This window comes from Portunus trituberculatus, chromosome 9, assembly GCF_017591435.1.
Source record: "Portunus trituberculatus isolate SZX2019 chromosome 9, ASM1759143v1, whole genome shotgun sequence".
Taxonomy (NCBI): domain Eukaryota; kingdom Metazoa; phylum Arthropoda; class Malacostraca; order Decapoda; family Portunidae; genus Portunus; species Portunus trituberculatus.
The window spans coordinates 2,823,524-2,845,000 of NC_059263.1; the positions used below are offsets into that span (position 1 = coordinate 2,823,524).

The 21,477-nt window shown below is 42.6% G+C and overlaps 2 protein-coding genes across 4 annotated transcripts in view; one reads left to right on the forward strand and one right to left on the reverse strand.

Moving 5' to 3' along the window:
• The first annotated feature begins 8,043 nt into the window (after positions 1 to 8,043).
• Positions 8,044 to 15,083, forward strand: LOC123501465 (2-oxoglutarate-dependent dioxygenase tropC-like). The gene is given in 8 exon segments (XM_045250300.1): positions 8,044 to 8,139; positions 9,617 to 9,728; positions 9,731 to 9,788; positions 10,587 to 10,699; positions 11,563 to 11,687; positions 12,223 to 12,421; positions 13,525 to 13,747; positions 14,535 to 15,083. Coding segments are annotated over 8 exon segments (1,131 nt in total). The 3' UTR covers positions 14,740 to 15,083.
• The window catches only part of LOC123501237, an 8,220-nt gene continuing 1,825 nt past the window's right edge, over positions 15,083 to 21,477 (reverse strand). The window contains exons 2-8 of one of the 3 annotated variants that reach the window (XM_045249956.1): positions 21,055 to 21,220; positions 20,609 to 20,652; positions 19,933 to 20,243; positions 19,193 to 19,327; positions 18,552 to 18,668; positions 17,471 to 17,560; positions 15,083 to 15,887 (exon numbers count right to left, since the gene is read on the reverse strand). In XM_045249956.1, coding sequence (XP_045105891.1) covers positions 15,645 to 15,887; positions 17,471 to 17,560; positions 18,552 to 18,668; positions 19,193 to 19,327; positions 19,933 to 20,243; positions 20,609 to 20,652; positions 21,055 to 21,220 — 1,106 coding nt within the window. In that variant the 3' untranslated portion in view covers positions 15,083 to 15,644. Of the gene's footprint in view, positions 15,888 to 17,253; positions 17,564 to 18,551; positions 18,669 to 19,192; positions 19,328 to 19,932; positions 20,244 to 20,608; positions 20,653 to 21,054; positions 21,221 to 21,477 lie in introns of those variants that run through there. The other 2 variants (XM_045249955.1, XM_045249957.1) reach the window with 2 other exon arrangements.

Consider the following 21,477-nt stretch of genomic DNA (forward strand, 5'->3'; position numbering starts at 1 on the left):
GCGTATAGTAACTAGATCACGCTGAGACGCCACAGATCACCTCTAAAATTTTTCCTTAGGGTAGAGAAAACTCGATAGTGTTCAATCATTCAATGTATCAACAACTTAATTTTTCCATCTATCTACTCAACACAACCTTCCAGACAACTACCCCCTCTTCTTCAATGACACGCAACTGTCCTCCTCTTCTAATTCGAATATCCTCGGTCTGCCCTTTACCCATAATCTAAACTGGAAACTTGACTTCACTCATCTCTTGCTAAAAGTTTTTTTTTTTTTTTTTTTTAGTAGGCATTCTGAGGCGTCTCCGTAAGTTTTTCTCACTCCCCCAACTGCTTACTCGTGTACAAAATACCTTCGCATGTATGGGGGAGATTCCACTAGCTCACATAGTTTAATTAGATAGGGTGGAATAAAAGTTTTTTGCCTTATCAACTCCTCTTCTCTAACTGTCTTCAGTCTCTTTCTCACTGCCGGAATGTTGCATTTCTTTGCTATCTTCTATGACTATTTTCATGGTAACTGCTCTTCTCATCTTACTAACTGCATGCTTCCCCCTCCTCCTGCGGCCACAATGTACCAAGGCTTTCATTTCCTCTTAATGCAAAAGTTAACCAGTATTCTCAATCATTCTTATCTTTCGATGGTAAGCTCAGTAAAAACATTGCCCACGTATATGGAGAATTAATATATATGACGAGTATCAACACTGCATCAACCTGGGTATATCTTAAAAAGTGCTTGCATGTTTCCGTGGCCAGCCTTAAAGCTTGTCCTGGCTCTAACAAGCTACGCAGTCACTGGTGTACTGAAGAAATATCAAGCACATGTGACTTGGAGCTGGCAAAGTTGTGGATTTATGAAAGCCACGCAAAGAAAGAATAAGAAAACATCGCATAGGAAGCATGAAAAGGAATTTTGTGAATATCTCTGTGTATCTATATTATGTATTCAATTTCATCCTCTTTAAAACAATACATTGAGAAATATTTGTTCGTAAGCCTGGAAATTTGTGTGAGAAGAAAATAAGAAAAGTTCAAAGACTAAGCTAGAAAAAAAGAGAGAGAAAAAGGCTACACTGGAAATGTGTGAAAAAAAAAGAAACGGGAAAAGAAAAAAAGATGCTGAACAGGAAATATTAGTTTATCAGCATGGAAAAGAAGTAAGAGGATTAACAGATAACAGCTAATCTGGAAAAAAAAAATAAGAAAAAAAAGTAAGCGGGGAGGAGGAAGAGGAAGAGGGAGAGGGAGAGAGGAGGAGAGAGGGAGATAGGAAGCCGTAGCTGCTTGACGTCGGCGACACAAGAGGTGGTGGAACACGCGGCGGGCAGACCACGTGAGGCGGGCGAGCGTCCTGCCTGCCGCACCTTGTCTGGCCACAATAATCAATGCAGGGGACTGGGAGCACTGAGTCTGGGCCGGGATACTTAAAAAGACTCCATCAATTTTCCCGTTTCTCTGGCACTGGCACTACGACGCCTCCAGTCAAGTATTCATCGTCTTACTACTTGTTACTTATAGAACGCAGTAGATATAATAGTAATAATGTTGAATGCTTACAAACTTAATTGAGTTTCTCTATCATATTACCTACTCACTCCAGTTTAGCATTGTCTGATCATTTGTCTTGCGGAAGTAATAGTAAAATAGTACATAATGATAAAGTTGAACGGAGGTGTGTGTGTGTGTGTGTGTGTTGTATAATGTTGCTTAGTAATAGTGGTTTTCGTATTACCTTTCCTGTTGAGTGCGTGATCTATTGAGAGAGAGAGAGAGAGAGAGAGAGAGAGAGAGAGAGAGAGAGAGAGAGAGAGAGAAATCATAATGTGCATGAGACAGCATTCGAATGTATGAATCATGGCAGTGTAGATAAAAAAAAAAAAAGTTGACAAACAGTTGCTTATCTCGTAAGCACCACACATCTGCTTAATAGACACTGATAAAATAGAGACTAGGAATGCAAGTGGCTGTTCACGTCATTATCACGCATATCTGGGGCATCTGGGGTAGCTCGTGAAACTCCCAACCAGCGCATCCATACACTTCTCTAATATGAATCAATAATATTTGCCGCAGCATGAATTAACACGTGGTGGAGTCTTTTCCTGTTTCTTTTCTAATAATATCGTTTTTCTTTTTTCGTTCTAAGATGGTTGAGGAGCTAAACGAGGCTAGCAACACATACCTAACCCAACCAGTGCGTGAAAACAATAGTTACCGTGTTAGAATCAACAATATTTACTGCAGCTTGGAAACATGTACGCTGGCTTTCATTGCATACACTTCCTTGGTGTATTACCCATTTTGTTCTGAGAGAGAGAGAGAGAGAGAGAGAGAGAGAGAGAGAGAGAGAGAGAGAGTTGGGGCAATGTATGAGGCTGGGTGCACATAACTAAGCCAAACAGTCCATCAATGCAATCATTCTGGAATTAGAATCAATAATATTTGCCTTACCATGAACATATGTGCTGGGCTACCCCCCTTCCCCGTGCTCCCTCCTTACTTTATTTGCTTTAAGATCGTCCAGGCAGGGCTTTTGAAAGGCACGTGGGAGAAATACAGACCCATGGTGTAGTTCCCGATAAGAAGGACGGAAAGACTAGGAGTTATAACCTTGAAAACATGAATAAAGTGATCGCGTTAGGGGCGCCAAGGGCAGGGGGCGGTGTTGCCAGACGGGGCTCCTCCCTTACTTATCCGCCAGTCACTGACCTGACACATTGATCGCTTACTGTGAACTCACCAAAATTTCCTACCTAGACGGTGATGCGGTGGTGATTGCTTCGTGTGTCATGGTTTCTTGGGGCGCGCGCAGGCAGGCACACACACACACACACACACACACACACACACACACACACACATTCCACTTCACAGGAATGTATTACCACAGATGTGTGTGTGTGTGTGTGTGTGTGTGTGTGTGTAACATAAAAATCTAGAGGTAAATAATTTTTTTGTTGACATCATGGGCTTGACCTAAATATAACATACAAATTGATAAATGTAAATAAGTACACACACACAGAGAGAGAGAGAGAGAGAGAGAGAGAGATTTAAACCCCCTCCACAAAACACACTCAATGCATACCACACTACTATAAGCTTTCTATTACGCTCTCAGTCGCTCCACCTCCGCTAGCTGTTAATGGCGGACGGCTACTCACTAAGGATCGAGTCAGTGAAAGGAAGGAGCAAGAAAACACAACAAGTCAATATGAGGTCAGTCTTTCCGTCGCCTCAGAGCAAGTTACTACCTGAAATTAATCGGCGCTGGAAGTTTGCCGGATGTTCTTCAGCAGTACCATGACGTGTTTCTATATTCATTCTGCTTACTATTTGGTGATTTTATACAGCTTCAGATATTTATGTGGAGATTAAAATAGTGAAAACTCTGGCCATTAATCTTCTGACCTCCATAGACCGTTTGTAGTGTAAATAAAATGGTCTTATCTTACGCAAATCTCATGGTGAAAATGACTCAGTAATGAAGGGGTTAACCGCGTTTTTACCTTGATATTTTAGGTATAATTAGACGATTCTATTTGCATTAGGAAAGTCTATAGAATTCAGAAGATTAATGGCCAGAGTCTTTACTATTTTAACCCAAACATGTTTCTGAAGCTATATATAATCGACAAATATGAGTATGAAAACGCGTTCTGGTATACTGAAGAGATTAAAACACTGTTGAACGATAGATACAATTAATGTGTCAATTTATCTAACTGCTGAACAAAGGACAGTGTTATAGGTCTTATCACAAGAACGAAAAAAGTCTTTGAGTTAACAGAAAACCCTTCGCTGAATAAATATGACACTTATCGTCTGCATAATGTGATAATGGATCCTTAGAATGTTCAGCTCTCACCGCGGCTACTTTCAAAGGTGACAGAGACGATACGCTTGGTTGGCAACAGTGTTTGTCCAGTTACTAACGTACAGCTATTATTAACCCACCAATAGAACCATAAAACACTCCCTAGAACACCCGCATCACATCAAATAACCACATAGAAAGTCTTTTGAAAGTAATCGACGCGTGGACATATAAGAGTTTCAGAGTATGGTATATTGTTCCTTGTGTTACGTGGCAGCATATTATCTTACTAACCCAGAGTTGCTACCTTCTCACAACACAGCAACTGACGTAACGGGCTGTAACCTCAATCCCATAGCTTGACACGGGGTTTACCTAGTGACGGTGGCGTTGTGCTGTCATTATCAAAACACTGGGGACTGGGGCTGTACTTTAAACCCAACACATGCCACATCAACACCATACACAGCCACGATGACAGATGATTATGAAACGAGAGAGAGAGAGAGAGAGAGAGAGAGAGAGAGAGAGAGAGAGAGAGAGAAAATTTGTGTCACAAAAAAGATAAGATACGGAGAAAAGAATAAACAAAAGACATCCGGCCAACTGAAGGGGGTTTCACACACACACACACACACACACACACACACACACACACACACACAATAATAACAACAATAATAAAAACTAAATCATAAAAGCGTCCCTAATAAGATAAAAGAAAAAAAATCCAGAGAGAGAGAGAAAGAGAGAGAGAGAGAGAGCGCAGAGTGACCCACATGGTACTACACCAGCAGACAAGGGTGTGTCGCCTTGAGGAAGCTGCCCGTATAGCCTAGCTCCCCTGCTCTGCCAGACTGTAGCTACACGCCTGCTCTCACACACATTGCTGCTCCCACTAAAGTTACTAAACCCTTATGCACAAAGAAAAAGAAAACCCACACTATCGTTTAAGGAGAATGCTGTAGGAACTATTTAAATATATCGATTTTAGAAGAAAATACACGGTCTCGTCTCCTCTCAGGTAAAAAATAAATTGTTCTAAAACCTTGAGTATCCAGAAAAAATCGAGACTATTTGAAGGGGGAAACAAGAACACCCAGACTATTGTTTAAGGAGGAGAATGCTGTAGAAATTATTTGAATATATCGATTTTAGAAGAGAATAAGTAAACGGTGTTCTCTCAGGTAAAAAAAAAAAAAAAACAATTGTTCTAAAACCTTGCGTGTCCAGAGGAAATCGAGACTATTAGGAGAGGAGAAAAAGAAACCCCAGACTACTGTTATTGTTTCAGGAGAAGAATGCTGTAGGAACTATTTGAATATATCGATTTTAGAAGAGAATGAAGAGAATAACTACACGACCTGCATGCGTCTCTTCTCAGGAAAGACTTGTTCGTAAACCTTCGCGTGTCCAGAGAAAATCGAGACTATATGAGAAGAATATATTGAAGGAATTAAGCAAATGTATTGATTTTAGAAGAGAAGAGAGGAAAGGAACTACAGTCTGCATTTTGTTCCCCTCCATGAAAGATTCGGTATTTGAAGGCGAGAAGGAAATGAATAATGAAGAGTTAATGACGCCGGTGTTTAGAAGGAAATACTGATAGATTGATAGAAATAAGCAAAGATTGGAATTTAGAAGAGAAGAAAAGAGAAAGAGAAAGTAATAATGAAGAGATACATCAAATAGGACTATTGTTTGAGGAGAGAAGCGAAGGAAGAACTAGACAAATAACAAATCAATTATTTAAAGATAGGAGAAGAGAAGAGAGGAAAGGTAGTGAAGAGAACGAGAGAGGAAAGGTAGTGAAGAAGAGGAGAGAGGAAAGGTACTGAAGAGGAGGAGAGAGGAAAGGTAGTGAAGAGGAGGAGATTGGAAAGGTAGTGAAGAGAAAGAGAGATGTGAGGAAAGGTAGTGAAGAGAGAGATAGGAGAGGAGAGATCGAGGAATAGTAGTGAAAAAAACATCAGGAAGAAACCTCGGACGAAAACAATTTCCCGATAACAAACTACACCTGAAGTTGAGGAATTGAGTATTGACATCATGAAAATACCGGGTTTAAAGCCTAGTTGAAGTAAAGTATTCGAGGTGATCTTAGTAACAAGTTAGCAACACGCCTCATGCTACTGTGAAGGAATGTACGTGTGTGGAAACTGTCCATATATCCCCGTAATTATCCCATACACATGCTGATATAGTGTTCAAATTCAGTGGCATACATTATACAATCTAACAGAAGAATTATGGAGTTTCTTAAAAAATTTATGTTTATGTTGAATCATACACCTATTTTCTCATTTTCTTTGCCATGTGAGAGTAAAGAAAACGTAGTCATCTGTGTTTAGGGGATTATAAATAGAAAAAGTTGAATCTGCTGTATTCTCCAACACTTCTTCCTCTATCTTGACAACTTTCAAAAGGTTATAGTTGAAATTAGACGAATTATTAAGTGTAATCCTATAGCTCTAGTGACAAACTAATGAAATGTGAGAGTTATTAAGAGGAGAAACACTCTTGAAAACCCGGCTAATCATTTATGAGAAATTTGAAAATACGTGTTGAGAGGGCAAAGCAATAGATAGATGACTGGGTGCTCCGTGGGGCCATGAGGGGCCAACCAAAACAATCTGGCAACAACTGGTGAAAGGCAAAGCAAGGTGACTGTGATACTGTACACCTGCAGTAGTTAGCATCTGTAGGAGGAGGTATTAGAGTGGTAATGATAAAGCCGTGGTCTCAAACGCTTTGCTCCCTCACCATCACTACTTTCCAAAGGCTTTACTTAACGATGTTCATGTTTTTAAGGATGTTTTTATGGTACCGGTGATGGATTGGCAAGATTTCTGGATTACTATAAGGAGAAACTGTCTTGAAAACTCGGCTAGTTGTCTCTGTAGCCTTGGAAAACTGTCATGGTGAGAGAGCAAGGCGTTTATGATATTTATGTCAGTCTTGGTAGTAATGAGTGTTTTTAAGAATATTTCTATAGTTCTGGGAATGAATTAGCAAGATTTCTAGTTTATTAAAAGGAGAAACTGTCTTGAAAACCCGGTTAGATGTCTCTGTGGCCTAGAAAAACTGTCGTGGTGAGAGAGCAAGGCGTCTCTGAATACGACCTGCAGTGGAGTGGGCAGTAATCAAGATGAAACAAGGAAAACCGGACGCATTCAAGTGGTAAAAGATAGAATAAGGTGACCTGAGCAAAATCATAAAGAAAATAATAGTGTGTGTGTGTGTGTGTGTGTGTGTGTGTGTGTGTGTCATGCACTCACCTGGGACTGCGTGTGTGCTTCATGACTACAGAGTAATGTCGTCCTTTCTCTAGCATCCTCTTCGACCACCACCACCACCTCCTCCTTTCCTCCTCCTCCTCCTATCTGGTTACGTAAGAGGGCCACTGGCTGAGGACAACAAAGGGAAGCGTGCCACTCCGTACAGAAGCCAACAGGATCATTCAAAGCTGGAGGATACTGGTGTCTTTAAACCCTTCAGTACCACGAGGTATTTCTATATCAATTCTGCTTGCTATTTGGTGATTTCATACAGCTTCAGAAACTCATGTGGAGATTGTAATAGTGAAGAGGGGGGCTATTAATCTTCTGAGCTCCATAAACCCTTGCTAATGTCAATACAATGGTCTAATAACACCAAAAATTCATGGTAAAAATGCGTCCTAGTACTGAAGGGATTAATACACTTACCAATCTATCTTCTCCCTTCCCTTCATTAAATTTCAGTCTATCTTTTCTTTTACGATCTTGTGTTACCCTGACGGCGCTTCGATCCTTTTAATACCTCCAGTACTGATGGAGTTGAACCACACACACATAAAAAAAAAAAGCATGCTTGGAAATAATCTCACCTGCAAAAAGAGCAAGCTAATAACAACTTGCAGTTTCTATGGCCTTTGACCTTGGTGTTTTTATATTAAGCATTATCTGAGAGTGAGGTAAGACCAGTTGGTGTTTTCCCTTGGCAGTGTCTCGTTGAGTCTGACATAACAGCTCGAGTATTTTCAAACGCCTCTGAGCTTCACCTCCACTATTTCAAAAAGCTTTATTCAAATTTACACGAGTTTTTTATTTATTTTATTTTTACGATTCTAGAGGTAGAACGACAAGATTTCTACATTTTTAACTGGAGAAACACTTAAAAATCCCGCTAATTATCTCTGGCCTTGGAAAATAGTAGTGGTGAGAGAACAAAGCGTTTCTGAATATGGACCTACGTTGTGACACAACAGCTGCGTCTCAGCCTTCATCCCCCACCTACAGGCTGAGAAATGACTGGTGGGCTGGCTGGGCGGTTGGGCATGTCAGCTGCTGCTCCTTCTATCAAGTACTGCACGTAATAACATAAGGAAACACCACACCTTTTTCTCAAACCTCACTTGTGTCTCGTAGTTACATCATCCACGTCGCCTTAGAATCGTCACCCTTACAGATCGGAAAGGGTTAACCAGAAGTTGAGGCTGCACACTTGACACACTTACACGCTGTCCAGTCTTCACCTCTGACACGCTGCGGGTTCTGTAGGGCAACTGGGAGCCAAAGGAACAGTATGGAGTTGTCTGTCTCGGGGCTTCGAAGCAAAGATAGTACTTAGAGCTCAGAAGGAAATGAGGACCGAAGATTGATTGACTGATTTTGTTCTCTCTCTCTCTCTCTCTCTCTCTCTCTCTCTCACACACACACACAAGGTATCAGATCCATAAACATTAGATTCAAAGAGGACATAGAAAGAGCTATTGATGAAGAAAAACTGATAAACAAGAAGTAATAGAGGAAAGAAGAAGAGGAGGAGGAGGAGGAGGAAGAGGAGGAGGAGGAGGAGATGCTAACACAGTCCTTCCTCTCTCCTAACAAATAATACGATTCTAATAGACAAGACAAGACATAATATTAACCACTTCAATACTGGGACACACATTTACCTTGAGGTTTGTGTGCGATTAGACCATTTTATTGACATTAGGAAGGGTCTATGGAGGTCAGAAGAATAATGACCACAATCTTCACTATTTTTAATCCCCCACACATGAGTTTCTGAAGCTGTAGAAAATCACCAAATAGTAAGCAGAAGGACAGACAGTTTGGCTACAATTACACCATTTCATTGACATTGGGAAGGATCTATGGAGGTCAGAAGAATAATGACCAAAGTCTTCACTATTTTTAATCCCGCACATGAGTTTCTGAAGCTGTGTATAGTCACCATGTAGTAACCAGAATTAATATGGTACTGAAGGGATTAAACCTTATCTCCGACCCCTCTAAACCTTTTTTTATGAACCGAGACGTTACGTTGCATTTATTTCAAGGACAGACCTGCTTTCATGAGATTACAATCAGCATCTGTGGGACTGTGGCGGCGACGGGGAGGTGAAGGTGGTGGCGGTGAGGGAGAAGAGTCAATGGTCACGAATATATAAAGGAACCGGCAGTCAGTGTTAAGGCGGCAATCGTAAAGGAAGGACGTATTGCTTTTTGTGGCGTTATTGTGTATCTTGGTCCTGCACGTCATGGTAAGGCTCCCTGTCTCGCTCGGTGGTTAGGTTAGGTTAGGTTAGGTTAGGTTTGTGTTTGCTAGTTTAGTGGTAAAAGTAAAGGGAAACTGCGAGATGCATTTAATTTATTATGTAACTTATATATTTCAGTTTTATACATTCATGATCTGAGGAATAATTGTATTTACTAACTCTTTTTCTTTCTTTCTTCACACACACACACACACACACACACACACACACACACACACACACACACACACACACACACACTTACACCTTCAGGATAGCGAGAAGGTTCTACCAGTGATCGACCTCGGGCTGGCGAAGGGGCCCACGCGGAGTGCCCTGGTGGAGCAGCTGCGGGACGCCCTTACCACGGTGGGCTTCATCTACCTCAAGGCGTGGAGGGCTTCGACGAGGTGGAGCTGCTCAGACTCACTAAATGGTTCTACAGGTAAGGAAGACTCTTTATTCTTGTTCGTCTTGTTCTGTTTCTCTCACTCAGTCTTTCTTTATCTCTTCTTTCTTTATTTTCTCTACCTATCTTCCTTCCGTTTTCCTTGGCTTTTTTTTTTTTTCTGTCGTCTAGTTCAAATTTTGTTCTTCAGGTATTCTTGTTTGTCTTGTTCTGTTTCTCTCACTCAGTCTTTCTTTATCTCTTCTTAATTTCTTTGCTCTATTTTCTCTACCTAATCTTCCTTTCGTTTTCCTCTGCATGTTTTTCTCGTTTAGTTCTCTCATTTAGTCTCCCATTATCTGCTTCTCACATTCACCTTTCTTTATTTCTTCTTTCCGTTTTATCTTCCCTACTTAATCTTCTTCTATGCCTCTTCTTCCTCTCCATCTCTCTTTCCTCTTTTTTCTTATTGCGTCTTCCTCTTGCTTCCCTCTGCATCTCTCTCTCTCTCTCTCTCTCTCTCTCTCTCTCTCTCTCTCTCTCTCTCTCTCTCTCTCTCTCTCTCTCTCTGCCTTATCTTCTTTACTTCATCTTCCGCTTGTCTTCCTCTGCATCTCTCTCTCTCTCACAGTCCTCTTTTTCTTTATCTTCCCTTATTTCGTCTTCTTACCCTCGTCTTCCACTTCATCCCTCTCTCTCTCTCTCAGTCTTCTCATTTAGCTTCCCATTAAATAGTTCTCTCATTCAGTCTTTATCTTCTTTTACTGCTTCTTCTTATCTTCGTCTTCCATTGCATCCTTCTCTCACACAGTCCTTTAATTTAGTCTCCCATTAACTCTTCTTCCCACTCTCCAGTCTGCCGATGGAGAAGAAAATGGCCATCTCCAAGAAGTCCTTCAATCCTCAGAGCAGTTACGAGTACCGAGGATTCTTCCCTGTTATCCCCGGAGCTGTGTCTCATAAGGAAGGTACTGCAAAGGATTGGGGTCTCTGTTTCTTGTATTGCTTTTCGTTTCTCTGTTTTTTTTTTTTTTTTTTCTCGTCTCATCTCGTTTCTGGTCTTAATTTTCGTCTCTCTGGTTTTATGTCTGGTTTCTCGTCTGTCGTCTCTTCTCTTCTCTTCTCGTCTCGGCTCGTTTCGTTTCGTCTCTTTCTCTTTCTGTCTCTCTGGGTTTTTTTTTTTTTTTTTTCTCTATTTTAGGTTTTGGTTGTCAGTTTCGTCTTTGGTTTTGTTTTTCCGTTGTTTTGTTTTTCCAGTTGTTGTTTGTCTTCTTGTTCTTGTTTTTCTTGTTCTTGTTCTTCCTCTTACTCCTCCTCCTCCTCCTTCATACTCCTACACTTTTATTCTTGTTCTTCTGCCTATGCTCCTCCTCCTTTTTTGTTCTTGTTATTGTCCTTCCTCCTCCTCCTCCTCCTCCTCCTCCTCCTCCTCCTCCTCCTCGTTCTCTTCCTCCTGCCTTTCCCACTAATAGAGAATAGAACAGTCACCCCGACAAACCCAACAGCCAAGTAAAAACCTCGCGGTGTTTGTCACTATTTGAACCTTTGTATTCCTTCATATTTGTTCTTCTCCAACTTTGCTATCTCCTCAAACTCTTTGCTCTTTCACCATCACTGCTTTCCAAAGGCTCCAGCTGAAGATACTCGTGTTTTTAAGGGTATTTGTATGGTTCTGGTGATGGATCTGCAAGATTTTTTAGTGTATTAAAAGGACAAACTGTCTTGAAAACCCGACTAGTTGTCTCTGTGGCCTTGGAAAACTGTCGTGGTGAGAGTCAGGCACACCACCACCACAACCACCTCCACCACCACCACTGCCTCTCTCTTGCAGCCTTTGAAATCGGGCCACGGAAGGAGGAGTGGACCAAGATGCCAGATGACTCCGTTGCGGCTAGAATTTTCTGTGAGGGTAACCAGTGGCCAGAGGAAGACACGGAGATGGGGAAACACTTCAAGGTAAGAGAGCTTTGTATGTAGTAGTAGTAGTAGTAGTAGTAGTAGTAGTAGTAGTAGTAGTAGTAGTAGTAGTAGTAGTCACTTCAACTAGAACCTTTGAAAAACCAGTGTCACTTCAACTAGAACCTTTGAAAAATCCATGTCACTTTAATTAGAACTTTGAAAAATCCATGTCACTTTATGAAGGTTTTAGAAAAACTCGTGTCACTTCAACTAGAGCCTCTGAAAAACCCGTGTCACTTCAACTAGAGCCTCTGAAAAACCCGTGTCACTTCAACAAGAACCTTTGAAAAACCCATGTTACTTCAACTAGAACCTTTGAAAAACCCGTGTCACTTCAACAAGAAACTTTGAAAAACCCATGTCACATCAACTAGAACCTTTGAAAACAGTAAAGGCGTTACAGTGTGGAAATGTTTCAGAATATGAGCCATGATATCACAACACTTCTAACTCATCACAGACACCATCCAACCATCCAACCATCCAACCATCCAGCCATCCATCCAACCTTCCAACCTTCCTTTCCCGTCAGGTTTGGATGGAAAACTACCACTACAACATGACGGAGGCTTCAATTGAAATCCTTCGTCTCATTGCGGAGGGTTTCGGGGCTCCTAGTGACTTCTACACACCGATCTTCATCCCCATGAGCAACAGTCTGTCCACCCTGCGCCTCATTCACTACCCAGCCCGCCCCAACCCTCCGGAGAGTGCCCGTGACGGTGACTATGGTACGTTAGTTGAAGGTCAAAGGTCGAGATGTTTAGTGAAGAGAAGGAAAGGAAGTGTTTGTGTAATAGAGTGGCTTTTGTGCTGGTTTTGGCTGTGTTCATTTGATCTTTTCTATTTGTGTTTAGTGAAGAGAAGGAAAGGAAGTGTCTGTGTAATAGAATGGTTGACTTAATGCTAGTTTTGGCTGTGTTTATTTGATTTTTTTTTTTTTCTGTTTGTTGTTGTTGTGGTGGTGGTGGTAATGGCGGTGGTACTTGTGTTTGTCTATCTATGTTACTCTATCTATTTGTTTATCTGTGCGTTTATTCTTTCATCTATTTGCTCGTTACTGTCTCCAACTATCTATACAATGAAACGTACGTCTTCCTTCTCTCCCACAGTCATTCAAGCAGTTCTTTCCTCCTCCTCCTCTTACAATATACTAACCATTTTTTTCCATCTTTCCCTTCAGCATCTCTAAACAAATCACCCCTCTCTCCCATAGTCAACCAAGCAGCTCCCTGTCAGTATCTGTGAGTTTCTAAAATATACTAACCGTTTCTTTCCTCTCCCTTCGAAGTCACCCAAACAGTTCTTCTTTACTCCCACTTCTTGCACTAAACAAGTCATCCTTCCTTCCCATAGTCAGTCAAGCCGTTCCCCCCCCCCTTCCCCTTTCCTCCAGCTATCCCTTCAACATCACCCAAACAATTTTTCCTTACTCCCACGTGTTACACTAAACCAGCCATCTTTCCCTCCCCATTAAAACAAATCACCACTCTTTCTTCTACAGGCATTCAAGCAGCTTTTTCTCCGTCTACCAATACATGACCTATTTCTTTCTCCCTTCTTTACTTTCAACGTCAGCCAAACTCTAAGACAAGACACCCTTTCCTCCCACACACAGTCATTCAAACAGTTTTTTTCCCTCTCTACCAATACACTAACCGTTTCTTTCCCCCTCTTTCCCTTCAACATCACCGTGCATTCCTATACGTTTCCTTACATTATCATCTACTTACACTCTTTCTATCTATCTCCTTACATTATTATCTATCTCCACACTTTCTATCTATCTCCAGCAGCTTGCAACACTAAAACAAGTGAACTATTCCTTCCACAGTCATTCAAACCGCTGAACATCACGACTCAACCATGGTAACGCTCCTGGCCACCTTCCAGGAGTACCCAGGTTTGCAGGTGCGCTGGTGGAAGGACAACTCTATCATTGACGTGCCTCACAAACCAGGCCACCTCGTCATGAACATTGGGGACCTTCTCTCGCACACCACGGGAGGCAAGCTCAAAGCCACCAAGCACCGAGTTGTGGATACCTGTGGCGATAGGTAATCACAGGTGTTCGCTTGGTGGTTATTAGTTTCCAAGTGTGTGTGTGTGTGTGTGTGTGTGTGTGTGTGTGTGTGTGTGTGTGTGTGTAAGAAGAAAGGTGTGTGTGTGATTGCGGGGTGCAAGTGTGTGTGTGTGTGTGTGTGTGTGTGTGTGTGTGTGTGTGTGTGTGTGTGTGTGTGTGTCGGGGGGGGGTAGGTGTGATTGCATTAATGTTGAAAGAAAATGGTGTTAGAAGAGACTCATGAGGAGAGATAAAGAGATAGAGATAGAGTGAGATAGCTTTGATGTGTGTGTGTGTGTGTGTGTGTGTGTGTGTGTGTGTGTGTGTGTGTGTGTGTGTGTGTGTGTGTGTGTGTGTGTGTGTGTGTGTGTGTGTGTTCTGGGGAAAAAATGATTGCTGTGTGTATTTTTGCGAGATTATCCTTCCTATACCTTCCCATTCATTACTACATGCACTCTTCCTCTCTCCACCAACTTGCAACTTCCTCCTCTTTCCCCTCCTCCTCCTTCTTCCTATCTTCATTCCTACACGTTTCCTTACATTACTATATCTACCTACACTATCTCCAACAGCTTACAACTTCTTCCTCTCCTCCTCCTCCTCCTCCTCCTCCTCCTCCTCCTCTTTCCTATATATATATTCACCAGGCTCTCCCATCCTCATTCTTATAGCTTCCCATACATTGCTAATCATCCGCTGTTTTTCTTCTTTTGTCTCTTCCTCCTTCCCATCCTTTCTATATCTTCCTATACATTACTATACCTACACTGTTTCCCCACCAGGTTCTCCGTTCCGTTCTTCCTGGAGCCTCGATTTGATGCCAACGTGAACGTGGCCCTGCCTGGGGAGACCCTTCAAGACCCCACCACCAAGAATTACGGGCCCTGGTTGTTTGAGAAGATATCCAAGTGGGCAGAGTACAAGGACTTGGTTAGAAGGCTGAGTGAGACGGAGAGGGCAGTGGTGAAGGATGGCCAGAGTATGTAAAGGACGAAAGGGTGTAGGAATGGTGTGTAGAGAGGAAGGAAGAGGGATGGTAGAGAAGGTTGTGGTGTAGGATGGCCAGAGTATTTAAAGAAGGAGAGGATGTAAGAATAGTGTAAAGGAGAAGAGGAAGATACAGGGATGGTAAGGGAGAAGGCAGCAGTGTAGGATGGCCAGAGTATGTAGCAAAGAAGAGGATGTAGGAATTGTGTGCAAAGGAGAAGAGGATGATGATAACACTCTTTTTTCTGTCATATATATATTTTTTTAAAGTAATATTTAGACTCCACTAATCTCTAATGCCATAAAATATATAGTTTGAACTCAAATTGAATAAAACAACTCCCAAGGTAAGATATATTATTTCAAGTACCAACACGAGTATTATTCAAAGAACCATCACTTCACTGTGGTTACTTTCTTCACCTTGTATTCTGAAACACTTTGCTCTCAACACGACTATTTCCACCAAAGGCCACACAGACGACTCGCGGGATTCTCAAGATCGTCTGTCCTGTTAATAACCCAAAAAACCTTATCAATCCATCACTAGAACCTTAAAAAAAAAAAACTTAGAGAAACCAGCCACACTCAAACTATAATAGAGCCTTTGGACAGTGGACGAGCGGGAAAAGGCGTTTCAGAACCTTTACACGTCACTTTCCACAATCCCCCAACAATTAGACTAATTCTGAAACACTTCTGCGCTTCACCTCAACTATTTCAAAAGTCTATATCTGAATTTACGCGAGTTTTTTTAAGGTGTTTTTTACGGTTCTAGAGGCAGAGTGACAACATTTCTACATTACTAACTGAAAATAAACACTCTTGAAAACCCCACCAATCATCCCCGAGGCCTTGGAAAACAGTCGTGGTGAGAGAACAAAGCATTTCGGAATATTGTACCTCTAAAGCAAAACCTCAGCATCTGGTTCCTCTGTCTTGCCTTCCTTGGTGCCCCGGGAGAGCTGGTTCACTAAGGTATCGCCACTCAGGTCCTTGGGTTTGACGTCCTTGCCCTTCTGGCCCTTCCCTTTCACCAGCGCGCCGCGGGGATGACTTGCGTAGGCGGCTGAGCGAAGCGCCACTGGTCTGCTGCTGCTGCTGGTGGTGGTGGTGGGAGGGTTCGGCGCGTTTCTCTGAAGCCTCGTCTGTTTTACCAGTACTTATGTTATCATGCGTCTGGGTCTGGGTTTGGTTCTCTCTCTCTCTCTTTCTCTCTCTCTCTCTCTCTCTCTCTCTCTCTCTCTCTCTCTCTGTTTTTATTTTTTTTTTGTTATCTTTTCTTGATCTTTGTTATCTAATGTGTTTCTTTTCGTTTCTTTTGTTTTGTGTGTGTACGTATTATCTCGCCTTTCCCACCCCAGTCATAGTATCTCTCTCTCTCTCTCTCTCTCTCTCTCTCTCTCTCTCTCTCTCTCTCTCTCTCTCTCTCTCTCATCATGTGTTCACTATACAGGGCAAGGCGTGGACAACGTTATAGAGTGAATGCAGTGGTCGGTTATACAGCGGCGTGTGTGTGTGTGTGTGTGTGTGTGTGTGTGTGTGTGTGTGGGGAGGACAGGCATTGCAAGCGGGCACTTAATAAAGGACATAATAAAAGAAGGCGAGGGTTAGAAAGAAAATGGAGGAGGAGGAGGAGGAGGAGGAGGAGGAGGAAGTGAAATACCATAAGCGAAAGAAAAGAAAACAAATCGATGAATGAATAAACAAATAAAATAAATAAATAGTGAAATGATAAAAAAATAAAATAAAGCGCGAATAAGGAAAAGAAAAATGAATAAAACAAGGAAGCTTTTCATATAGTAATAATAATGATAATAATAATAATAATAATAATAATAATAATAATAATAATAATAATAATGATGATAACAATCTCTCTTACAATTGTCTTTTTATTGGCACACAAAAAAAAAAAAAGGAAAGAAACAAGAAATGTCACAGCCTGTTTGAAGAGAACTCGTGCATTACTTCCTCCACACATCTCTCCACTCACTCCTCAGCAGTCTGCGAGGGAGGAGAAGCAGGAGGAGGAAGAAGAGGAGAGGGAAGAAGAAGGAAGAGGAATAAGAGAGAACAAGAACCAGAATACACAACTCTTGCAAAATATTAAGAGATAAGAAGACAAGGGAGGAGAAGCAGGAGAAGGAGGAGGAGGAGATGGAAGGAGAAGGAAGAGGAGGAAGAGAAGAAGGAGAGAATAAGAACCAGAACACACAGCTCTTACACAACATAGCATATTTCAACCTTTCATGAATAAGACGAGGGAAGAGGAAGAGGGGAAGGAAGAGAGGGAAAAGAGAAGGAAGAGAAGGAAGAGGAAGAAGAGAAGAGAAAATAAAAATCAGAACACAGCTCTTGTACAACACAAGATATTTAAACCTTTCACGGATGAAATGACGAGGGGGGAGGAGAAAGAGGAAGAGAAGGAGGAGGAGGAGAAGGAAAAGAGAAGGAAAAAGAAGGAAGAGGAGAAGGAGAAGAAAGAGATCAAGGAGAATCAGAACACGAAACTCTAGCCAAACATAACACATTTAGTTTCATAAGCACATAACATATTTGGATGCCTGCCTTGCCTCAATACATTGCTTTGTATAGAGAAGGCGTGCATGCGAGCGAGCGTGCGTGCGTCTGTGGTTGTGGCGTGTGCGTGTGTGTGTGGGCGGGGATGGGCAGTGGGCGCCCCTCTCCACCAGCAGTAGCGTGGCGCGGCTCAAGGGTTACTACTGACCTCCTCTGCTATCAGTTCAGCGGATGGGATTGGGAAGTTGAAGGGCGGCACTTCGTTTATCGTGTCCTCTTCTGCAGGTGGTTCCTCAGGCTGCTGTGTGGGGAAAGACTGAGTTAGCGACACAGGGGCGATGCTTTCTCTTTCTCTCCTCCTCCTCCTCCTCCTCCTCCTCCTCCTCCCTTCAGTATTATGACGCGTTTTCATATTTATTTTAGTCACTATTTGGTGATTTTGTACATCTTCAAAAATTTATGTGGGGATTAAAATAGTGAAGACTCTGGCCATTAATCTTCTGACCTCCATAGACCCTTCCCAATGTCAATAAAATCGTCTAATCCTACCCAAAACTCAAAGTAAAAATGCATCTCAGTACTGAAGGGATTAAATATGCTGTGTTGCGCCAAAAGTTGTGTGTTCTGGTTCTTGGTGTCTTTCTTCTCTTCCTCCTTTTCGTAATTTTGGTTGGTTCATTTAGTCTTTTTTTGAGGGTGGCAGAAGCATCTCATTGTGTCTTTTATTTCTCTTGTGCTCGTATTCTCAAACACTTCTACACGCCACCTCTACTATTTCAAAAGGTTTTATCTAAATTTCCACGAGTTTTAAGGTGTTTTTACGTTTCTAGAGGCAGTGACAAGATTTCTACATTATTAACTGGAGAAACACTTGAAAACCCCGCTAATCATCCATGTGATCTTGGAAAACAGTCGTGGTGAGAGAGCAAATCGTTCCTCAATATGGACCTTGTTTGTTTCTCTTACTCTAGTTTGCCTCTTAACATTAACACTAAAAAGGTCTTGTATAATGAGGCAAATGCGCACCAACACACACTACATACTTTTTTTTTTTTTTTTTCGTCCTGTCTGTTAGTCTTAATATACTTTTTTTTTATACCATGTAGGCTTTTCACGGGAATTTCTGGGCTAAAGGGGATACTTTTGGGGTACCTCCTATCTCGAGTGAGGAAGCCCAACCTACACTCGGACCGTGGACAGGATTCGAACCCGTGCACTTAGAGACCCCTCGAACCCCAAAACACGCATGGTTCCACACACACACACACACACACACACACACGCCTTACCTGTGTCGTGGGGACCTCTTCCTCCTCTGGTTTGGTGGTGAAGGGCGTTGGTTCCTCAGTCGCAGCTTCCTCGAGTTCCTTCTCCTTCGGGTCCTCATCAGGGAGAATGTTGATCACCTGTGGGAAGAATGGAGTGAGTGAGTGAGTGAGAGAGAGAGAGAGAGAGAGAGAGAGAGAGAGAGAGAGAGAGAGAGAGAGAGAGAGAGAGAAGAATTTAGTGAGTTTAGTGAGTGAGGGAAGGAGGAAGGGAGGGAAGGAGGGAGAGAGGGAAGGAGGGAGGGAGGGTGTGAGTGAGTGAGGGAAGAATTTAGTGAGTGAGTGAGAGAGTGAGTGAGTGAATGAATGACAATGACACGAATAGGCGGAAATAAAAGGAAGGAGAATAGGAGGAGGAGGACGAGGAGGAAAAGGAGAAGGAGGAGGAGAAAGAAGAAATAAATAAGAAACGTGAGAGAGGAGAAATGAAGAACGAAAATACATAAATACCCACGTTTTTAAATACAGATACACACTTGAGAGAAAAACAAACAATAAATGAATAAATATAATACAGGAAGACAGAACCACCACCACCACCACCACCACCACCACCACCACACCATCATCCATTTTCTTCCTATTTCTTCCTGTCCTGCACTCACCTCAGTGTGGAAAAAGGTGGTTATGGAATCGCCCGTTTCCTTGTTGGTTGTGGTGTTGACTTCCACGCGGGAGCCGTTCACAATGTGGATGGCGTGTGTTTCGTTGTTGTAGTTGTCAGGGAGGTCATCCGCGTCCTGGTGGAGGGATGGAGGAGAGTGGTAGGTGAAGGGAGGCACTACTGAGGCCTTATGGAGGAAACTAACTCGGTAAATTCATAAACACGAGTCATGAAAAAAGGAAATGAAAAGAAGCACAACTGTTTGTAAATAAGTAAGTAAGTAATCATGTATTGCTATCTTTACTTACAAACAGACATTAATTCATATTGATTGAAATTGAGTGAGTGAGTGCATGCGTGTGTGAGTGAGTGAGTGAATCCGGGTGTGATTAAATGAGTGAGTGCGCGCGTACGTGAGTAAGTTCACCACGGTCGCCCAACCAGTCTTCCCCATTACGGAGCGAGCTCAGAGCTCATAGACCGATCATCAGGTAGGACTGAGACCACAACACACTCCACACGCCGGGAAAGCGAGGCCACAACCCCTCCAGTTACATCCCGTACCTATTTACTGCTAGGTGAACAGACCCTACACATTAAGAGTCTTGCCCATTTGCCTTGCCGCTTCCCGGAACTCGAACCCAGGCCCTCTCGATTGTGAGTCGAGCGTGCTAACCACTACACTACGCGGTGTGAAAGTGAGCGAATGAGTGAGTGCGTGAATGAGTGAGTGAGACCTACCGGCACTTCAGGGAGATAAGGAATGATGGCCCACTCTGGTCCTGGCACGGGAGAGTCCAGGAAGATATTGGTGCCATCATCCTCGTGTTCGTAGTCTGTCTCATGGTCCCCTTCATCAGGCAGCCCGTCAGAGGGGGCATGCTCCTCCTCCTCCTCCTCCTCCTCTGTGCCGTAGCCAGGGAAGAGCGGGAGGCGGAAGACTGGGGGACGGACCTGCGGGATGTCTAGCGGCGTGCCCTTCAGCAGGTAGTGTTGTTCCTGCAGCAGGCGACGCAGCAGTAAGAAGTCCTCTTCATACCGACGCTGTGCCTCTGTGCCGGGGAGGATGAAGGGATGAGATGCAGAGGAATTTTCATACTGACGCACTTCAAATAAATCAATGAATATATAGAGTAACTTGACTTTTTTTTCTATATAGAAGAGAGGCCAGGCAAGGGCAACAAAATACTTAAAAAAAAAGGCCCACTTGAATGCTAGTTCTCTAGAAGATATCTTACTTTCATACACACAAAAGTACGAAAGAACGAAAAAGGAAGGACGAAAGAAACCAACTGGCGTGCCTCTGGGTTGGAGAGTGACGAGGACTGAAGGAGTGTGGGAATGTAACACAACACAACAAAGAGAAGCTAGAGGTCATATGAATAAAGAATACTAGAACATTTCCCGTCCTACTCACCAACTATCCGGAGTGTTAGGTCATCCAGAGGGCTTGCTTGGTGACTGAAGGGGAAGGAAAGGAAGGAAAGCTTGTAAGGAACGTTCATAATGACAGACTTCAAATAAATCTGTAAATTTCTTAATGTACTTGATTTACGAGTATAACTAGAGGCAGTGACAAGATTTCTACATTACTAACTGGAGAAACACTCTTGAAAACCCCGCTATTCATCTCTGTGTGAAAATAGTCGTGGTGAGAGAATAAAGCGTTTTTAAGCCAATTTTTACAGTTCTAGAGGCAGAGTGACAAAATTTTACATTATTAACTGGAGAAACACTCTTGAAAAACCCGCTAATAATTTCTGTGGCCTTGGAAAATAGTCGTGGTGAGAGAGCAAAACCTTTCAGAATATGGACCTCAAACTGGCGGAACAAACTATCGTACCACTACAGCAATTATCGTACCTTGGCTCTGAGTAGTCCACGTAGTCTGGGTAGGTATGGTGGACTCTGTGGGGCGGCACGACGCGGGGAAACAGGACGGAGAGGTGGCTGGGGGCAGAGTAAGGGCCTTGGTACAGAGGGGGACCGCTGTGAGGCCACCCCACAGGAGGGCCACTCCCGTAAGTTCCTGCGAAGGGGAAGAGAGAAGGGTGTTAGTAGTGGTGGTGGTGGTGGTAGTGGCTTAATTTTTTTCTTATTTTTTTTTCCGCGTTTTTTTTTTTAGCGTTTCTATTTGATTGTGTTTCATATTTTTTTTTTTTCCCTTTTTATCGTTATATAAGAAAAACACTACTTATCATTTATTCACAACACTCAAACAACTCATAATAACACTTCATTCACCTGTTTATCCACACACACACACACACACACACACACACACAC